The sequence below is a fragment of the Hippopotamus amphibius genome, chromosome 13, assembly GCF_030028045.1.
Source record: "Hippopotamus amphibius kiboko isolate mHipAmp2 chromosome 13, mHipAmp2.hap2, whole genome shotgun sequence".
Classification (NCBI taxonomy): Eukaryota; Metazoa; Chordata; class Mammalia; order Artiodactyla; family Hippopotamidae; genus Hippopotamus; species Hippopotamus amphibius.
Genome location: NC_080198.1, coordinates 77,314,112 through 77,336,061, shown reverse-complemented (window position 1 = coordinate 77,336,061; position 21,950 = coordinate 77,314,112). Strand labels below are relative to the sequence as shown.

Genomic DNA, 21,950 nt, shown 5'->3' with positions numbered 1-21,950 from the left:
CCTGATCCGCCAGACAAGACTGGGATGTTCCATTCTCACTGATTTCAAACATCTAAATTCCTGACAGTCTATGATATTAGAGAATAGTTTCTCAGCGTGGGGTCTTTTTTAACAAAAGCAGTTTTTCGGTGTTCACCAAAGGAAGCACAGATTGTCTGGAAAGGTTTCATGGCTGGGATAGACTGGGGAAAGGTCATGGGATCTTGGACAGACATATTGACAATCACCTACATTATAGGGAATGAGACATCCTGGAAAGCTAGAATCCACAATTCCACACTAATCGGTCATGCCCAACTTTTAGAGCCATCTTTTAAAGCAAAAGTACAGCAAATTGCAAATTGACTGATTTGATCTTGCACCTTTTACCTTTTCCACTAGGTGTCTAGAGAAAAAAGAAATAAGCCTTAATTGACTCAAAGAGAAAGAAGAAAATTGGAGCTCGGCAACCACTTAGCCCCTGAAAAATTGAGAATTTGCTGAAAAAGAAGGTTTCAAGGCTGCAAGCTAACAAAACGTCCTATATATTACAAATAAATCACTCCACAGTGGCAAAATGCAGGCCTTAACAAAGTCTAGTAGAGTTTGTAGTATAGTAATTTGAATCTCAATTGCAGCAAATTTGCTATTCAACTAGATGTGGTAAACATCCACAAACCCACCACTAAGCCTGAATATTTATTGGTCAATTTAGGGAAAAGGTGATTTCCTCAAACCCCTGGGCCTGAGCCTGAGCCATTACGAAATGCTTTCCTATTTCGATTGCTGCTTTCTGCATTTTCTGTACAATAAGTGATTCTGATTAGTCGCAAAGGTTACCATTAGGTAAAATAATCTTGGCTTTTAGATGCTAGGTAGTATATTATAAAAGCTGTGGGTTTCAGATAATGCACGTCAGAGTTTTCAGTAGTTTCTCCATTTAAATAGCCGATAGGGCTTTTCTAATCTAAAACTGCATTACTAGATGGAGCAAAACTACGTGGCAGAACTAGTAGAGTGCTTTGTGCATTTTGGGTATTCACTGGGCATGATAAATGATTTCTTTTGGGCTGAAAAGGGGGCATTAAGGCAACTTTCAAAAGTTCACTTTCAGAATAATATGTATACACTAAGGAAATGACTCAGAAAAATTGGTTAAGGAATCCTATCAAGAAGAATTCTGCCTCTACCAATTAATTCTCAAAAATATACTTTCATCAGTATCATAACTTTAAATCCTGATGCTCCAAGCAAACATTTTCATCCTTTATTAATTGCAAAACAAATAACTCTTCAGCAGTGAGGCACTCCTTCCTTTAGCTTTGAGACTTGTCACAGAGATTGGTTTTTAATTATTTATGCCTATGGTTCAAGTCAGTTTAATTATCCACCTTTTCATTATAGCATCAGCGATCACATGAAGACCCCGCAGCTCTGAAGTTCAGCTTTTACGAAGTGATCTCAGCCGGACCCCGTGCACCCTCCGAGCTTAGAGCCTTGCAGAAAAGATGTTTGGTCCCAGGGTGGTATGCCAGCCACATCGAGAGATGGCTTGTTTATTTCCCTCCTTTTCAGGTACTGAGCAATCAGAATCTACATCATGTTACCATCTCATTAAATTAATGACTTTGCCTTTAGGATGGAGGAAATTTTTACTCATTAAAACATTGCTAGCATTTACTGTTTAGTTGTACATGAGACTCTGGCAAACAACAATAGGCAGAGGTAGAAAAATTGTCTACTTTTCTTTCTAGAAGTATTTCAGGATAATTCACCCTGCCCTATTTTCCCGTGCATACCTTTCCTGATTGTAAAGTGTTGTAAAGAGCTTCGGAAGCTTAATACTCTTGATTCTTATTCTGAGAATAAAGTTTGAGAACCTCTTAACCAGACAAGGCAAATATTCTTTTGCTTCATTAAGTGCCAGTATTTCCCTTTGAACTATCTTGCTGCATTTTTCACAAGTCCTATGTTTTTCTTGGCTTGCGTGCTTCTGTCCTTTGCCTAGCATTAGCCTAGACTACAAAATCAGCCCCTACACTGGACTGCATAAAGCAGCAGTCCAGTCACCTCAGACGCGGTGTATGCCTGTATGTCTGGAACCACGCTAGCCAAAATGATACCGTATATGCAACCATATATTGCTATTTAAATTCTTAATAAAATTATATAAAATTAAAAATTAAGTTTCTCAGTCACATTAGCCACATTTCAAATGTTCAATAGCCACCAGTTAGATACAGATGTAGAACATGTCCATCAACAGAGGAAGTTCTAGTGAACGATGCTGGTATAGGCTAAATAGAAATATTGGAGAAGAGGTGTGAGCAAGAGTTGCCCTCCAGGCTTTATGGGGCCCTTCATCACAGTCTCCTGTCATTTCACGTAGCCAGGACCATCCCCTTCCCTCACCAGAGTAACCAGCAAATTCTTCCCTTTAGTCCGTTGAGGAACTGCTGTTTACTTTCAGGGTTTCTGGGAATCTTATCTTTTCTCCAAATGGGTTATCAAACTATGTCTTAAAACTTTACAGTGCTGCTCCTTTGACTGGGATGGTGGAGAGTGGCATGTCCTCTGTCTCACTGTACCTGGTCTGGTCACTTTTCTTCTTTCCTACAATGCTCCTTCCCACCTTGAATCATGGAATCGTTGTTTTATCTGTTTTTAAACTTGGTTTCCATTTGTGATTTTTGTAGTCACATCTCCTAAGCTCTCTTGGTACCCTCAAATGGCTTTTTTGTTTTCCAAGTGTTTGCAGGACTTCTCAGGCTGCAAAACATGAGTGCATTTAATTAGCATGATTTATTTTTTGTTCCAGGTCATTTATGAGGATGGCCTGGTTAAGTCTTAACAACAATGCACGCAAATCCCTTCAGTCTCTCATTGAATAAATTCAGAGTGCAGAATTTATTTTATTATGCAGTTACATGTCTTTTTTCAATGTGCATTTTTTTATTTCCTTGTTAACTTAGTTGCTAATTATTGATGGGCAGCAGCTAAGAACTGATCCTGCTACAGTGATGGATGAAGTACAGAAGTTTCTAGGAGTCTCTCCTCATTATAATTACTCAGAAGCTTTAACGTAAGTTTATATTCTAATTAATTTATTGAAGTTTCAGCAGAGAACTGATTTTAAAGAAACTGTAGTTTGGTGATGCAGCTATCAAGTTAGCTGTTCCTTACATACTGATTATTTTCCAGTTGATATTAACCACTTGAGAAATAACATTTCAGCAGTTTGGCAAAGAAAGGTCCAAAATCCTCTACTGATTTCTAACTAGGAAAGATTTCCCCTGGAAGGAAAACAGAGGAACAAAACAGCTGTAAATCTTAAAAGCAACAACTAACCTTAAAAGAGGTTACTTAAACTAAGTTAGTAAGCACTGAGCCTATTTAATAGACAATATTGAGGCCTCTTGGAAGTATTAAAAAGACTTCTTGAACTAGGTGATTTATGAACTCCTCTCTCTTTTGTGTAATTTTCAAAAACCAATGCCATACAGCAAGAAATAGCCCAATAGGTGACTGAATAGGCAGAGAGAAAGGTGCTATTATTACTCCTACACTTACTTCCATTTTTGCTGGTCTTTACCTACTGTATGACGGACCCTGCCACCTCTTCCTCAGAGGCCTCAGCAGTTACAGCTCTGGTTTGGTTTTCTTTTGCTGGTTCCCACTGATTTTCTTAGGCAGTCAACTCCATCGGGGTGGGGGCCAGGGTGAGGCAAGAGAAGCACTAGGATTTAAGGAGGCACTCACTCTCAGGACCCCGCAAATACCTGAGAGTGAGTGACTCCTAAAATTTTTTAGCCAAGGTGCCTCTGAAGCCTCACCTTAATTCTGACTCTGGGCTTCATCTAGCATTTTAAATAAGACCTCCATCTGACTGTGTGCATTTATAATGGTTGGCAATCAGATATATGAAGGTTATGTTTGTTCCTATTTCACATGCAACTGGAGCAAGCAACTGGGAGATCCTAAGCTGGGTGAGCTGTGGACCTGGCTCTCAGTGTAATATATATATTTAATTTCAGGGTTATAGACTGAGCCTAAAAAAAAACCGGTTAAGACTACAGTGTGGAACTCTTCCATTGTATTTCTCAGTATAAAATTCAGTTCTGTAGATCAACTGATTTTCTCTTTTCATTGTACTCTTTATGCTATAGCAGTTTAGAAAGTGAGAGATGGTATTCCTTTACCTTTCACCATCCCTTACAGTAAAGGTTTGCAGAAAACCATCAGATACTGTGTACATTTTGCACAAATCACATGTAGAGACACATGTAAGAGAGACTTTTTGATTTAGAGGACAAAGGAGTAGGTGGAACTAGAGAGTTTTGAGCTTCCTTCCTAAGAGTCATTTACTTTGTTGTTACTATTAACCTTCTAACCTCTGTGTTTTCTATAGTGCAAGTCCTATCAGAGCTTTGGACAGCTTAGTTGAAGTACCAACACAGACACTACCCTTAGGTGTTTAACTTTCAGCTTGACCTTAAAGAAAGCTGAGTGATTTTAGCTTCAGTTAGAAATTCGAGTCCACTTTCTGCTTTATATCTTTTTAAGTATCTCTTAGAAAAGAAAGCTTTTATTTTCTAAACATTTTTCTATTTCAAGTTGGCTTATCTTTGGGTCTTTTTTATAAAGTATATAGCAAAGCATTGTATTTCAGAAAGAAGTGGAGTATTCTATAAAGACATAATCTCTTTTTCTTATGGAATGGTCCTTGACCTGCATGCTGTGTTATTTGTCCCCTTTGCATCCAGCTCAGCAGCAAGCTTTTTATTCACCTCCACTGCCAAGTAAAGGGAGTGCAAACTTAAGAGAAGTAATATCAAAGCAACGTACAGTGTACAAAGAACTGTGGGTCACTTTGCACTTGGGATGTATCTGGCTAAAATCACCCCTTATATGATTCTGTAGCCTGGTTGGGGGCTCAGTGGATGAAGGAGCAAGATAAGATGTGTGTAGTCTCTGAAACCACAGTTTCTGGTCCAGCAGGGCTGCCCAAGTACTCACCCTGCTGATAGAGATAATGTACTGCCATTCAGTTTCTTTTTATACTTCCTTGTCAATCAGTGGGCCCGACACACCTTGTAAAAACCAGCAGTGTACCTGTAGAATATTTGGAATTTCATGTCATTGACTTAGGTCTAAATCCTCCTTCATCCATGCCCTTTGCAATTGTTCTGAATTCTGCCCTCAAAATTTAATTATTCTTATTAAAGCAATTGTACTGGTAAGTTGTTTCTGTGGTGCTTTGGACATGTGGGGGATGACTAGGTGTAGGAAATGTATGTTCTCAGGAATGTCATTTATTGCTTCATATTTTTCCTGCTAATGATAGTAAAGACTACCTCTTCGGTAGTTAAAAATAAAATTATTTAAAGCCTTCTAAGAATGTACTGAACTGCAAACAGATAGGAATTCTCAACTAACCACATATATCCAGTTCTTTGCACACAGTAGAAAAAAATGAATGAAACTAGGTCTATGCAAAGGTTTTACCATACAATCTTGGCATGAAAGAGTACTGCAATTTAAGAGATCTATACACTGATCTTCAAAATTTAAAAAGTTCCAGTTTCAAAACTATTTTCAAAAAAAATGGTAATAAATTTCCATTGTTAAAAGTGTTATTTATTCCTTTCCACAATCACTCCAGAAGTTTTCAAGACTTCCAAATTTCACACAGCCATGGATGGTCTATGATATCTTAAAATGACTTAGCACTGTCTTCATGGATTTTAAATGACATATTGAATACATAAAAATCTGATTTTCTTAGTAAGTGTGGTTGTGATCTAAAATAAGCAGTATAAGCTTTAAAAATATAAATGGGAACTTTCTCATTCAATAAATAAATTCATATTTTATAATTCTTGTTCAATATAACCTTAATCCCTAAGTTATAAATAGGATTGATATACTAACATTATTTTAGCTTGCATGTTATGTGTTACACAGTGTTTAAAAGCTGTCTGGGACTTCCCTGGTGGTGCAGTGGTTAAGAATCCACCTGCCAATGCAGGACACACGGGTTTGATCCCAGGGCCAGGAAAATTTCACTTGCTGTGGAGCTATTAAGCCCATGGGCCACAACCACTGAGCCTGCGCTCTAGAGCCAGAGAGCCACAGCTACTGAGCCTTCGTGCCACAACTGTTGAAGCCTGTGCGCCTAGAGCCCATGCTCTACAACAAGAGAAGCCACCGCAATGAGAAGCCCACGCACCACAATGAAGAGTAGCCCCGCTCACCAAAACTAGAGAAAGCCTGCACGCAGCAACGAAGACCCAACACAACCAAAACAATGATAAATAAAATAAAGTTCTCTTTAAAAAGTAAAAAAATAAAAATAATAATAAAATAAAATCTGTCTAATCATTTAAGAAAAATCAAGAAGAATAATGCTCAGCATGGAATTATGCTAATTTGTATAAACTAAAATGAAAAATATAAACTTTTAATTTTCCCATGAATGTATCCATTCACAATTATACCCAGCCATCAATGACCGTGACAGGACTCTTTACACTTACAACTACTAGTTAAATACCTGAACCTGACATCTTTATTTCTCAGTCAGTTAATCTGTTTATTAACATGAATGAAACCAGACTGAGTTATATGAATTTTTAATAATTTACTATGAAAACTTCAATAAATGGACAATAAGGATTTGAAGGCCAGGAGTTGAATGAAGACTGTGCTTTTGTTTGTTTGTTTTGTTTGTTCTGTGGATGGGGCTTAACTAAGTCATAAAGAACTGAGGCTGCTTCAGTTGTTTCTAATATTACTTGCCCTGGCAACCAAATTTAGATTGTCTAGGAATTCTTTCCCATTTTAGATGAGTTTGAGTAAAATTGTACCAAATTAAAACTTTTAGTAGCAAAAAACAGTAGACATAGTAGCTAAAGTCTGCTGGTTCTCTAGATAACCTGTGAAACACCTAGAAATGCTAAGCAGTGAAAAAGAAGAAAATAATCTACTCCAATTTCATATAAATTTGTTTTTAAAAGTGCTTATAACATTTCAAAATAGTTATACATTTATATGTTCCAAGTATTTTATATATATATATATATATACACATCTCTCTCTATAACAATACTATGTGATAGGTATGATGAGCTCCATTTTTTAGCTACAGAAACTGGGGCACATAAAAGCTAAGCCAAAATCACTCAGCAAGTAAGTTGAGGAGGCAGGATTGAAACACAGTCATTCCTCTGAAGCCTACACTGCCAACCTATTAAGCTCTTCAAATTGGCACAAGAACCAGAGAAAAACAATATTGTAAATTTTCACTAATGAATAGTATAACAAGAGGAAGTATCAATACTTCCTTTAAAAAACTGAAACCTTAAAATGAGCTTTTTAAGATGTCTCAGACATAAAAAGAATCCATTTCTAGAGAAATGCAAATCAAAACTACAATGAGGTACCAACTCACACCAGTCAGGACGGCCATCATTAAAAAGTCTACAAATAAAAAACGCTAGAGAGGGTATGGAGAAAGGGGAACCCTCCTACACTGTAAGTTGGTACAGCTGCTATGGAAAACAGTGTGGAGATTCCCCAGAAAACTAAAAATAGAATTATTTGATAGAAAACTAAAAACAGAGTTAATATGATCCAGCAATCCCATTCCTGGGCATATATCCAGACAAAGCTATCATTCAAAAAGATACATGCAGCCGTTCATAGCAGCACTATTCACAATAGCCAAGGCATGGAAACAACCTAAATGTCCATAGACAGATGAATGGATAAAGAAGATATGGTATATAGATACAATGAAATATTACTCAGCCATAAAAAATGAAATGATGCCATTTGCAGCAACATGGATGCAACTGGAAATTATCATACTAAGTGAACTAAGTCAGAAAGAGAAAGACAAATACCATATAATATCACTTATATGTGGAAGGAACCTATCTATGAAACAGGCACAGAATCACAGACAGAGAATAGACTGGTGGTTGCCAAGGGGGAGTGGGGGAGAGTGGGGATGTACTAACAGTTTGGGGTTAGTATGTGCAAACTATTACATATAGAATGGATGGACAACAAAGTCCTACTGTATAGCACAGAGAACTGTATTCAATGTCCTGGGATAAACCAAAATGGAAAAGAATATAAAAAAAGAATGTACATGTGTATGTATAAGTGAGTCACTTTGCTGTACAGCAGAAATTAACACAACATTGTAAATCAACTATACCTCAATTAAAAAATAAATCAAAATGTGATATATATCAATACACCCAATGGAATACTATTCAGCAATAAAAAGGGATAAATTTTGAAACATGCTAAAAAATAAATAAAAATAAAAATAATCCATCTCCAGACACTGTCACTTTGCATAATAAATGTGTAATCATAGTGATATGCAAATTGAAGCTACATTGACATACCACTAGAATGCCAAAGGACAATACCAAATGTTGGCAAGAATGTAGAGAAACTGGAAACCTCATATATTGCTGATGGTAATGTATAATATATGGCCACTTTAGAAAAGCAGTTTTGAAGTTTCTTAAAAAATTAAACAACAGTTTACAAATAATCCAATTCACTCCTAGGAATCTACCCCAGAAGAAATGAAAACCTATGTCCACAAAGAATTATTCACAGCAGCATTATTCATAATAGCCAAAAGCTGGAACTAATCTGGTAAATGGACTTAAGAAAATTTGGCATATCCACACAATTCAGTATTTGTTCATGGAAATATTATTTCACTGTAAAGACATTTCAAACATTCTTGCACCTTCTAAGTGCAAGCTGAATGTTCCCTGGGATTCACCTGCCCAAGGGTAAAATTAAGGTCACATTTTCACTAATATAGAGATATTACCAGTTGGAGGCTGAATCACTGGAGAATCTTGATTGTCCTGCCCACAAGTCTCTTCCAGTTATTTCTAGACCTCCCCAATGATATTCCAGACAAACTTAAGAACCAGTCCATTCTTGTGTTTCCTTTAATTCAACAAAGATTTATTGAATGACTATTATGCCACGACTCTGGGTACACAATGATAAAGTATCCCTACCTCTAGGAAGGGGTAACCATGGAGAGACACTAAACAACACATAAAATTTTCTCCAAAATGTTCTCTTCCTGAAAGGTTTAAAGGAGGGTCCTAGCCATTACTAGTCCCCACACGAAATAACTAGCTGCTAGTGCCTACACAAAAAGGTTGTTTCCTTGCTGTTCTATCAGGTATTAGTAGTCCTGAGGCTCATTTTCAGAAGGACGCTGCTGATATTCTGAAAAGATGCGGAAGAAGATTTCTCCTTCTCCTGTCAAGCTTCTTCACTTGGGCTCTGAATTGCTCACAAGGTCCTCCATCAACATCAATCCCTCACCTTCTCAGGCAACCTGAGAAGTAATATGCTCTCCCTTCCACCTTCCTCTCCTTTTGTTTCCACTATGATACAGTTACACCACTGCCTGTGAACTTATGCATACAGATGTCTGGGCTAGGTGTCAGCTACACAGACACACATTTTTCTCAATAAAGCCCAGCATGACAGCCCACTGTATGAGATATAATCAGTTAGCAGAGGTGAAAGAAAAACCTATCTTTCTTTTGATTTTTAATTTTAATACGTGTGAAGTTTAGTGTTTCTTAAAGAAACATTCTGTCAGAAGGCTGTTCTTTTTTTTTAATTTTTTTGATTTATTTTTTGGTTGCGTTGGGTCTTCATTGCTGTGCACAGGCTTTCTCTAGTTGTGGCCAGCAAGGGCTACTCTGTTGCAGTACACAGGTTTCTCACTGCAGTGGCTTCTCTTATCGCGGAGCATGGGCTCTACATATGTGGGCTTCAATAGTTGCAGCACGTGAGCTCAGTAGTTGTGGCATGTGGGCCCTAGTGCATGCAGGCTTCAGTAGTTATAGCACGTGGGCTCTAGGGTGTGTGGGCTCCAGTAGTTGTGGTACACAGGCTTGGTTGCTCTGCGGCATGTGGCATCTTCCCAGACCAGGGATAGAACCTGTGTCCCCTGCATTGGCAGGCAGATTTTTAACCACTGCGCGACCAGGGAAGTCCCAAAGCTGCTCATTTTAAAATAAGGCATGTGTATGTTCCAGACATGTATCTATAGTTAGGTATATTAGCGCAAAAAAAATCATAATAATAGCTGGTCTGGATTCTGAATTTTGATCACTTAAATACTTAAAATGAGTCAGAATTCAATTATGGAAATTACCAATGACAAAATGTTAATGGAACGTGTTAAATCAATAGCAAACTTCCAGAAATGTTGTATTAGAGCTTCCCAGCTATCATGTATAGATTATTTTAATCATAGTCCTTATTTTTTTAAATTTACTTATTTGTTTTATTGAAGTTAGTTGATTTATTAATGCTCTCCTTTCTTATACCTCTGACTATGAAGCATTTATTCAGTTGCCTTACAGATTCAAACAAGAATATAAACAACATGGAGACATATCATGTTGTGTCCTGATTCCACACAATTGATTTAATAATGATCAGAAGTGGGCTTTGCACAAGTGGGATGTGAGTAATCCTTTAGCATCTCTAATACCCAAAGCAGTGCAGAGACAGACATATAGATTTGCCTTCTTTTCATGGGCCTATAGTTACAAAGTCTACAAGATTAGTTACAGAAAGACTACTCTCCAAATCACACATTCAGTCACAATTTTAAATCAGCTTTATTGATGTGTAATTTACATATAATAAAATTCACCCATTTTAATTGTACAGTTTGATGAATTTTGACAAACATGTACTGTTGTATACACCCTCACAATCAAGATACAGAACATTTCCATTAATCCAAAAAGTTTCCTCATGCTCTACTGCAGTCATTCCTTTCCCCTCACCCCTGAGCCCTAGCAACCACTCTTCTACTTTCTTTCACTTCGCATAATGCTTTTGACATTCCCCCATGTTGTTACATCTGTCAGTAATTGGGGGTTTTTTTATTGTTAAGTAGCACTCCGTTTTATGGATATCCCACAATTTGTTTATCCTTTTGCCAGTTGATGGACACAGGAATGTTTCCATTTGGGGGCTACTATGAACAAAGCCACCATGAACATTTGTGTACAGATCTTTGTGTGGACATATAGTTTCATTTCTTTGGGGTAAATACCTAGAAATGGGATTATTGGGTCATACAGTAATTATGTATTTAATTTTATAAGAAACTTTCCGAAGTGGCTGTAATATCTTAAATTTCTACCAAAAGATATAACAGTTCTAGCTGTTCCACATCTTTGTCAAGACTTGGTATTGTTCTTTTTAAATTGTCATTCTAGTATCTAATTGTATTTCATTTGTGATTTTAATTTGCATTTTCTTTTTTTATATAAATTTATTTATTTATTTATTTATTTTATTGGCTGTGTTGGGTCTTTTTTGCTGTGCGCGGGCTTTCTTTTAGTTGCGGTGAGTGGGGGCTACTCTTCCTTGTGGTGCACGGGCTTCTCATTGCTGTGGCTTCTCTTGTTGCGGAGCACGGGCTCTAGGCGCGTGGGCTTCAGTAGTTGCAGCACATGGGCTCAATAGTTGTGGCTCACGGGCTCTAAAGCGCAGGCTCAATAGTTGTGGCGCACGGGCTTAGCTGCTCCGCAGCATGTGGGATCTTCCTGGAGCAGGGATTGAACCCGTGTCCCCTGCATTGGCAGGCAGATTCTTAACCACTGCGCCACCTAGGAAGCCCAATTTGCATTTTCTTAATGACTAATGATACTGAGCAAATGTGCATTTGTTTATTGGTCATTCATGCATGTTTTTGATAAAGTGTCTATTCCAACCTTTTACTCAATTTTTATTGGTAATATCATCTTTTTTTATTGAGTTCAGTTGTATATTCTGAATATAAGTCCCTTATTGGAGATGTGTTTTACAAATATTTTTGCCCAACCCGTGGTTTCTTTTTTCATTTTCTTAGGTTTTAGAAACAAAAGTTTAAATTTTGATGTATTCAAAATTATCATTATTCTTTTACCATTCATCCTAAGAAATTTTTGCCTAACCCAAGGTTGCAAAAATTTTCTATGTGTTTTTTCCTGTGTTTACTTCCCGAACTTTCACAGTTTGGCCCTTAGATTTATGTTTATGATCCATTTCAAGTTAATTTTCACATACAGTGTGAGGCCAGTGTTCACATTTTCCATATAGATATCCAGCTTTTTCAGTTCAATTTATTTAAAAGGCTGTCCTTTTCCATTGAATTACCTTGGCACCTACTTTTGAAAATCAGTTGACCGTAGATGTGCTGGTCTGTTTCTAGATTCTGTTTTGTTCATTGACCCATTGATGCCAGTATTACACAACCTTGATTACTGTGGCATTATAGTAAATCTTGAAATTTAATAGTATAAAATCTCCAACTTTGATCTCCTCTTTCAAGTTGTTTTAGCTTGTCTAAAACAGATTAGCTTGTATTTCCATGTACATTTTATCATCATTTTTTTCAATTTCTACCCAAAAAAAAGTCTACTGGAGTTTTGATTGGACTCAGATTGAATCTCTAGATAAATTTGGAGAGAATTAATATTTTTAAAATATTTAGTCTTCTGATCTGTGAACATGGTATAGCTCTTTTTTGTTTATGTCTTCTGTAATTTCACTTAACAATTCTAGCTTTCAGTGTACCACTGATCCTGAACATATTTTCTGTTAAATTTATCCCCATGGATTTCATGTTTTTATGCTAATTTAAATGTGTTTCTATTTTGATTTCCAGTTGTTCATTGTTTACACTATAGTTTTAAGAAAAAGTTAGAAGCAGCATTCTGAGAAGTAGTATGAATTAAAGACAAAAGGAAAAAGTTGCCCTAAATGATAATTCTTTCTAATGAAGGAGAAATTATATCAATAGAATCTTTGAATAACAAAAGCCATGTGAAAGAATGGTAACCATTGCTGTTACTTTCACTTTTATATTCAAGCATGGAAATTACTATTTATTCATAACGGATGATAATACAAAACATACCCAGAGACCAGTGAAGAGAAAGGGCCCTGGACCTAGGGTCAGGAAGCTTAGACTTGAGTAGTCACTTGTATACCGAAAAAGTATATAGTCCAAGATAAATAAACCTTGACAAACAGTTCCTTCTTTTTCATTTTTTATTCAACTAACGGTGAGTGTTCACAAAAAGCCAAACACTATGCTAAGTGCCATTAAATGGGACAAATGCTATACTCCATATAATTAAGGGGTTATAAGGAACACTCAAATGAGAAAGAGTTATATGAAATATGTTGGTAAACTAAAATATAAATGTAATGTGCTATTATTTTTATTAGAATTATACATGAAAATCTTCATTTATAGGTAGTATTACTTTAATACAGCTCATACCAAAATAAGAAAGTGTCTCTGGAAAAAAATTAAATGGATTAGAGCCAGAGAATCCTAAAATTAATGACTCCATGACACACCAAAACCCTCTCTCTTCTGTAAACCTGTAATTGAATGGTACAAGTACTATGTAAATCCATAGATATGGATGAAACCTGACTTGTCATTTTCAAACCCTGCAAAGGGAAAGAATCAGCCTGAAATTTATAAAACTTTTTCCTTCCAGATGAAGGAGGTAGGCTTATTAATTTCTATTAATAGGAGACCTTCTGCTGACAATTTTTCTATTAGAAATCTGGCAAACTCACAAATATGACAGATGGACTGAGAATTCAGAAGTATGCCAAAAGACTTTATGTAAAGTGATGTAGTCAAAAAATATGCCCGTTTCCTTGGTTATAGATTAATGTCCAAATAAAAATATTCATGCTTTTGGTCAGTATATCTTATAAGTTGCTTGAAAATACTTTTTTGTTCTTTGTTTTTTGGGGGATTTTTTTGTTTTGTTTTTTTAGGTTTGATTCCCATAAAGGTTTCTGGTGTCAGTTACTGGAAGAAGGTAAAACAAAATGCCTTGGAAAGAGTAAAGGAAGAAAATACCCTCCAATGGATCCTGATGTAAGTATAGAGCTTAAAAGTACAAACTAAATAAGCAAAATGATACATAAAAATATATCTATTTTCTTAGAAAAGTGATTAAAATAAAAATTCACCCTTTACAAAAAGTGACATTTGGATTGGAATGCATCCAGGTTGCTAGTTTTGATTTTTCCAGTGATATATTATTACCTGTCATGCAAGAATAAAGGAAAACAATAGAATTTGCCATTTTGAATCAGAACAAAGAAAGCAACTTCTCATTCCGAAAAGAATGATACATTCACATAAATTTTAGCACTAAAAATGTTAACTGAAACCAAGGCAGGAAATATATCAACTGGAAATTTAAAATAGGACCAAAAGGTTTTATCTTCACTGTCTAAGTCACCCTGTAGTAGTAAGTGTGGCCTGCATAATAATATTAATTACTGGTATACTAAGTTTTGAACTATTAATATGTTAATAAGATGAAAGAGTGAATATTTTGCCGAAATATATAACATACTAGCAGATAATTTAGACTCTGGCAAATGGAGACACCCAAACTTTGTAGTAGGCATGTAGCACTTCATGTTTATTCTGTTCCAAATGGTGACATAGCAATCACTTAAAGCTATAGTCTTCCCACTTTGTAGACTCCATATTTTTACTTTAAAGCTTATTTCACATATATTAAAATTTATTAATATTATTTTGATTTCATAATCAGTCCTGATAACCTATAGTTTGGACATAAGAATGGAAGTAGATTGATTTTGTAAAAAAAAAATTTTTTTAATTCAAAAATTAAAACATTATTTTGGATTGTTTTCCCACGATGTTTAATATATCATGGTAACTAAGAATCCTACAAGGGTCTGATAATCCTAACATGGTCTGAACTTGTCAAAATATTTAACACTTGAAGACTTTGAGGACCTTTTATTTTTATTCCAACCTGATAAAGACAGAGCCTTGTCCTCACTAAGCTCATTATTAAATTCTATCTAAAAGATATTGTGGGGGTTCTTGTTGTTTTGATAAACAAGTTGCATTCTCAGAACTCGAGTTTTCTTTGGTGGGTTTTTTTTTTTAACTGTATTTATTTATTTATTTACTTACTTATTGGCTGCATTGGGTCTTTGTTGCTGCACTTGGACTTTCTCTAGTTGCAGCGAATGGGGGCTACTCTTCATCATGGTGCACAGGCTCCTCATTGCGGTGGCTTCTCTGGTTGCGGAGCACAGGCTCTAGGCATGTGGGCTTCAGTATTTGTGGCACACAGGCTCAATAGTTGTGGCTCTCGGGCTCTAGAGCGCAGGCTCAGTAGTTGTGGCACACAGACTTAGTTGCTCCACTGCATGTGGGATCTTCCCAGACCAGGGCTCAAACCCGTGTTCCCTGCATTTGCAGGGAATTCTTAACCACTGTGCCACCAAGGAAGTCCCTCTTTGGTAGATTATTAAAATATACCTTCAGAGCACTCTGAAAACAATCCTCACATGTTAAAAAATATTCAAGGGCAATTTCCATTGTATTTCAAGACAGTAATATAAAATATCTCATTTTCACATATGTCAAAGCTGTTTATATATTTATTAAAACTAAAACATTTAAGACACTATAGAACATCTTTCTTAGTATTTTATTTTACTCATATCAAACACATACTGAGACATAACATTAAATTTGTGGTAGAGAAAGATAAGAAAAACGTAACTTTTCAGGATATCACTATTTCCATATCTCTCTACAGGGTTACTGTGTAATACAGTCCTAAAATGTTTTTTCAGATGCCTCTGACATCAAATGTGTGGGCTTTCCATACCAAGCAATTCTCCAATTTTCCATACATGCCAACTACATGTCCCACAATTTAATCCAATTCTGATACTAACTACCCAGGGTTAGTGCAGTCCCCATAGATTCAGGGCTCAGTCCCTCAAAAATGCCCCCTTCAGACTCCAATAGCAAGCAATGAGTTCCCAGGTGACTCACACTTCTGTCCAACTTGGCTACAAATCAACGGTTCCCACAACCCCCTCCTCAGATTTTATAATTTGCTATAAGGACTCACACAACCCAGGAAAACACTTTACTTCCTACTATTATAAACGAAGAAGTACTTAGGACAAGGTCCAGAAGCATCCAGAGCACAGGAGCTTCTCTGTCCCTGTGGAGTCAGGTGTACCACCCTCCCAGCACATGGATGCATTTACCAGCCCTGAGTTATAGAAGTTTCATTGCACAGGCATGATTGATTAAATAATTGTCCAGTGGTGAATAACTCAATCCCCAGTCCGCCCTCCCTTCCCTGGAGGTCAGAGGGTACAGGTGAAAGTTCCAACCCTCTAATTATATATTTGGTTCCTCTAGCAACCAGCCCCCATCTGAAGCTAACTAGGGGCCCAATTCATTAGCAGAAACTCAGAAACTCAGGTAAGGTTTAGAGGAACTTATTGTAAATAACAAAAGATACTCTTTTCACTCAGGAAATTACAAGGATTTTAGGAGCTGTGTGCTAGGAACCAGAGTCAGAAACCAAATATGTATTTCTCATTATATCACAATATCATATACATACTGGATTTATTTGAGGGAGTAGAGTAGCTGATTTTGTGCAAATAGTGGCCAGAGAGGAGGCAAGAGTAAAGGATCCTTCCTGGAGGTAATGGAAACACAAATGTGTAGAACAGAGTAGAGTAGGCAGTACTGTCACCACACTGCTTGCTTCTCCTTCTACTACAGAAAAACACCAGTATTCTTCCTCACAAGTATCATCAAAATATTATAGGATGCATTTGATCCTGGAAATTGAGAATGTTGTTAGCCTACTTCCACTTTGACTTTGTTTATCAAAATATATTGTAGGAAGGGAATAAAAACTGACATTTTAAATGAACCACTAAGTCTATTACCTCTCCAAATCAGAAGCATTTAATAGATTCTTTACTTTAATAACGGGCCAATAAACAACCTTACATTAATTTCACAAGTTTTCATGAAGTAGACTATGTTGGCATACTTAGCATATATCCTATCTGTGATTTACCATCTAAAATAGTCCCCTTTCTGGAAGATGGTCAGATAACAATGTGTGTACAATAAATCCTGCATATCACTGAATTCTATCCTAGTAACTTTTGGCGCGAACATATCAGACTCTCAAATAGGACTTGTTGAACTTCCCTGGTGGCACAATGGTTAAGAATCCGCCTGCCAATGCAGGGGACATGGGTTCAATCCCTGGGCTGGGAAGATCCCACACGCTGCAGAGCAACTAAGCCCATGCACCACAACTACTGAGCCTATGCTCTAGAGCCTACGAGTCACAACTATTAAGCTCACATGCCTCAACTACTGAAGCCCATGTGCCTAGAGCCTGTGCTCTGCAACAAGAGAAGCCAAGGCAATGAGGAGCCCGCGCACCACAATGAAGAGTAGCCCCCAGCTCTCCGCAACTAGAGAAAGCCCGTGCACAGCAACAAAGACCCAATGCAGCCAATAAATAAGTAAATAAATAAATAAATTTATTTAAAAAGAATGGGACATGTTGTACTTTACAAATCTTATATCAGTTATCTTGCCATATGAGGGAGCAGAGCAACAAGAAGAAGGGGTACTTGATTATGGGGACATGATTATAGGCACCAACATACACACATTATAGGACACAGGACAAGGGCTTGGCTACAGAGGCAGTACTGATACAGGCAGCCAGGTTGGAAAATCATGCCAAAAAGGCCAAAACGTTGAGGTGCAGTTGAGATAACCCTCAGTATCAGGAGGTACGATCCAAAAGAGACGTATGTAGATATGGATCCCAGGAGGTTCAATTCTGAAGTTAGCTAAGGTGCTGGAGAATCCTTTGCCATGTGGGAAACATTAGGGAGCAAGCTGGCAGGAGCTGGGCAGCCCCAAGGGGCTTCGCTCATAAAGAGGAAAAATGCAAGGTGACACGTTCAGAGAAGACACAATGGGGAAGTTTGGAAACTCAGTCTCTGCACAAAGGCCTAGGGCTCAGCCCTGGGTTCCAGGTCTGGCTGGCAGCTAAGGAGGTAGAAAATGATCAGGCCCCCAGACGGGGTATCTGGGAATACAATTTGTCTCCACCTCTCTCTGGCCTGGGTGTACCAGCTGGGTCTATCAGTGGTTTTAGAGCTAGTGACTGAGGAAGACCAAAAACAGAGAATTGAGACAAAGGTTTGGGCTCTCCCTTGATCGCAGTGATGGTTAGAATATAGCACAAATGTTCAGTCTGATTCTAGTGATCATAATTTCTGCAAAAACCACCATCTTACATAGAAATTATCAGTATAAAATGAGATGTTTTTCCTATGGCATTTAAAATGGGGTATAAGATATGACATTTTAAAAGACTAGCACAAGGAATTAAATAAAAACTTTCTAAAGATTCAACTCAACTAAAAACCTCAGAATAGGGACCTCCCTGGCACTCCAGTGGTTAAAACCTCATGCTCCTACTTTAGAGGGTGCAGGTTTGATCCCTGGTGGGAAAACTAAGATCCCACATGCCACACCACATGGCCCCCCCAAAAAATAATTAAAAAATAATAATAAAGTAAAATAAAAACCTCAGAATAAAGTGGGGAGGTACAGATACAGATGCAAAAATCCATCCTTCACATTACCAACAACAGTCATTTAAACTACATGTAAACCCCACTAAACACCATCTTACCACTCAGTACATTCCATTTCTGACAATTTCAATTATTAAACTATTTTTCTTTGTTGAAGGGAAATCTACCTCCTTATAAGTCAGGATAGTGTACAAGGCATTCCTTTCCTTCCTTGGGTCAAAAAGTACAAGTATACCAGGTTATACGTTTACCTGGTTTACCTACTGTGTTTTTAAGGTTTAGCAAGTGAGTATTTTGTGTATGCCTTAAAAGAACTCTTAAGAAAATATTACCTTCCAAATCTAAATGTAAATTAATGATGACAAAGGAGCATTTTATTTTATAGATTTACCAATCCAACTCTTATTCCAAAGCCAGGGTAGTTTTAATAGAGCGTAATATTAGACCCAATCAGTTGTTACAGCTATATTTCTAGCAACTCAGTCTGGTTATCTGAACATTTAATTCTGTACATATAAATCACATGTTTAATATGAAAACCCTCTCCCTAGTGAAAATAGCATATGTGTTTGGAGTCTGTATTCTGAAGAACAGAGTCACTGTGTTTGTATTGTGATAAATAAATAGTCCACATTCTTAATATCAGTTTTAAACCAGTATGGCTTACTTGACACAGATGTAAACATCATTAAAGTATACGGAGTATACTTTAACAAACAAAATTAAATGTCCTTTTATCTCCTCCTCCCACCTCAGAGCAGGGCATTTCTATCCAGCTACTACCGGGACCACAACGTGGAACTCTCCAAGCTGCTGCACAGACTGGGGCAGCCTTTGCCGTCCTGGCTGAGACAGGAGCTGCAGAAAGTGAGATAGCACTGAGAGAAAGCTCAAGAACGCGTCTCCATGGAACGCTCACCTCTCCCAAAGCTTCCAGGAGCTACCAAAAGGCAGTTTAAAAATATACCTCTTTAAATGAGAAAAAAAGAACAAAGTTCCTTCCATGTGCTGGCATGTGGATGATTAGAAACAAAACATACAAAAAAAAAGTGTCTGTTACAAGCCTTGAGGCCTATGGCCATTCTCTTAACCCATATCTGAGCCTGTGGGGTCATTGGAGACTACTGTACACACATGTGGAAATCAATAGCAACCAATATAAATATCAAACACAAATGCGGAACTGTCCCATTTCGTAGTAATATTTACACTTTTATATATCAACCAAGATTGTGTCTCTGTAGGTTTTTAGGCCGCTGTTTGCCTGTACAATGTTTTCTTATTCTTTGATTCTGTAAAGTGTCCTATGAAACAAGAAGCAAACATCACAATGTAGCATAAAATGCCAAAGGCCTAACACCCATGAAAAATGCTTGCCAAAATATAAATCCACTGAAGTATTTAGAAAGAATTATAAATTATAATTGTGCTAGATCAGAGAGTGGAAAAGTTATATATGAGCTTTATCTGCATCCAAAAAAAAACAACATAAGTGCTATAGCAGAAAAAAAAAGTGATTTTTCATCCACATAATCTAGTGCATTTAAGTAAAAGTTATAACTTCTCTATCATAATTGTTATTCTGAAAGATATGTTGTAAAGCCATTGGATGGGAAATAGAAACATGCTGAGTATACCAAAACAGTAAGAAGTGATGGAAAGTGTACTAAGTCCTCTAAAAGGGAGAAATTGTAGGGGTCTGAAGATGTCTGACTGACAACCTATGCCCCTTTTCTGTGAGCTGCAGATCAACTCCAGTAGTCCTCATTGGTTCTACAGAAACACTGGCATGGAATCTGAGGTATGTGTCATCTCCAGAAACAGAGTGACTTTTCAGTGTAAATAACTTCTATTTAACATTCCCAAGAACAAAACCTATTAAATGAAAACTAAGGACAGTTTCTCTAGATGCTATATTAGGTTATTTACATTTAAACTATAGAAAAACTACATCTTTTCAGATAATTCAAAATGAAATTGTGTGATGTAGAGATTTATTACAAGAAACAAATTAACATATGATTTTTAATCTCATATTTGCAATGATACAAGGCAGAAAAAGATAAGCAAAGCCCAGTCCCATTTTTTAAGAACATTTCATATGTCACTCTCATGGAAGACAACAGAACACAGTTAAATTTATAAGTTATCTACTAAATTAAATGGAGGAAGTACAAAGATGAGCCAGGCATGGTACTTAAAATATATTTACACTTAAATTTTTAAAGATTATATGCTTAATAAAGTATTCAAAAAAAAAGTCTTACTTATTTTCCTGTGCTTATATTTACTTAGTTTTTAAATGTAGTATGCACATACAAAATTTAAGTAGTAAATAAATTCCATGCTATGATTACATAAGCCTTTATGAAATGTCATCAAAAGTACGATTAGAAAAAAAAAAAGATATGCCCAGATATTTTCATTGCCATTGTAATGTGTGAAACTACTCTGTCAATTATGCACTAATTTGAAAACAAATTTTGAGATCTTTCCACTAACTATAAATTTTTTACTTGCATTACAACTATTAATTAAATTTTTTAAGTTTTGTATCCCCAAACGATATGCTAATTTTTAATCAAACAAGCTATTAGCAGAAAGAATTGGACAAAGAACCAGGTTTTAAGATTCCTGACAGTAAAAGCAAAATCAAAGTCACTTGGACAAACATGGTAAAGTCAGTCTTCATGCTCACTGCTAACATTTTGGAAGCAGCACATGCCCAACATGCTTGGAAAGTAAATACTGTCTTTAATCTCGACTAATTTAAAACAACTAGCTTAAGAGGGTCAAACACAGGGAGAATAGGCCCCAGCAGTTACATACAGTATTATGTTTTCATTTTGACAATAACATTTCTACTGATTTAAGAAAGAAAGAAAGGAAAAGAAAGAAAGAAAGAAAGAAAGAAAAAGAAAGAAAGAAAGAAAGAAAGAAAGAAAGAAAGAAAGAGAAAGAAAGAAAGAAAGAGAAAAAGAAAGCAAGCATTTATGTTTCAAGGATGAGGTGTACCTTTAAACTTCTAAACAAAGTGGCTAATGGCATAATTTTGTTTGGGTAAACGGTGTCAACTAAACAGCTCACCCTTAAAGATACGTTAAAAACACACTGGATGCTTGTGTAATGAAAGGAGAAAAAAGAAGAGATCATACCAAAATTTACTCACTCATAGTACAGATATTATGCTACCTAGAGCAGCAGACCTTTGCAAGGAATTTCGACCACTCAGTGTATCTGGGAAGCAACTCAGATTCTAGAGGACACACATACTTTCTACACTGTGTACTCCAGCTGGTTGTTATGCTCTTTTGAAAGTAACATAAATACACATGGGGAAAGAATGAGAGAGAATGTGATTTTAACTAGCTTTGTATAGAATTCCTTTTTCATTGCTTAAAATATGAAACTTCCTCAGGAAGAAATGAAATGGT

The 21,950-nt window shown here is 36.6% G+C and overlaps 1 protein-coding gene across 1 annotated transcript in view; it reads left to right on the top strand.

Moving 5' to 3' along the window:
* LOC130834858 (bifunctional heparan sulfate N-deacetylase/N-sulfotransferase 3) overlaps positions 1 to 19,392 on the top strand; it is a 149,987-nt gene extending 130,595 nt beyond the window's left edge. Inside the window, exons 10-13 of the mRNA XM_057705855.1 lie at positions 1,384 to 1,554; positions 2,952 to 3,061; positions 13,849 to 13,951; positions 19,273 to 19,392. Coding sequence (XP_057561838.1) covers positions 1,384 to 1,554; positions 2,952 to 3,061; positions 13,849 to 13,951; positions 19,273 to 19,392 — 504 coding nt within the window. The remainder of the gene's footprint in view (positions 1 to 1,383; positions 1,555 to 2,951; positions 3,062 to 13,848; positions 13,952 to 19,272) is intronic.
* Positions 19,393 to 21,950: the final 2,558 nt, after the last annotated feature.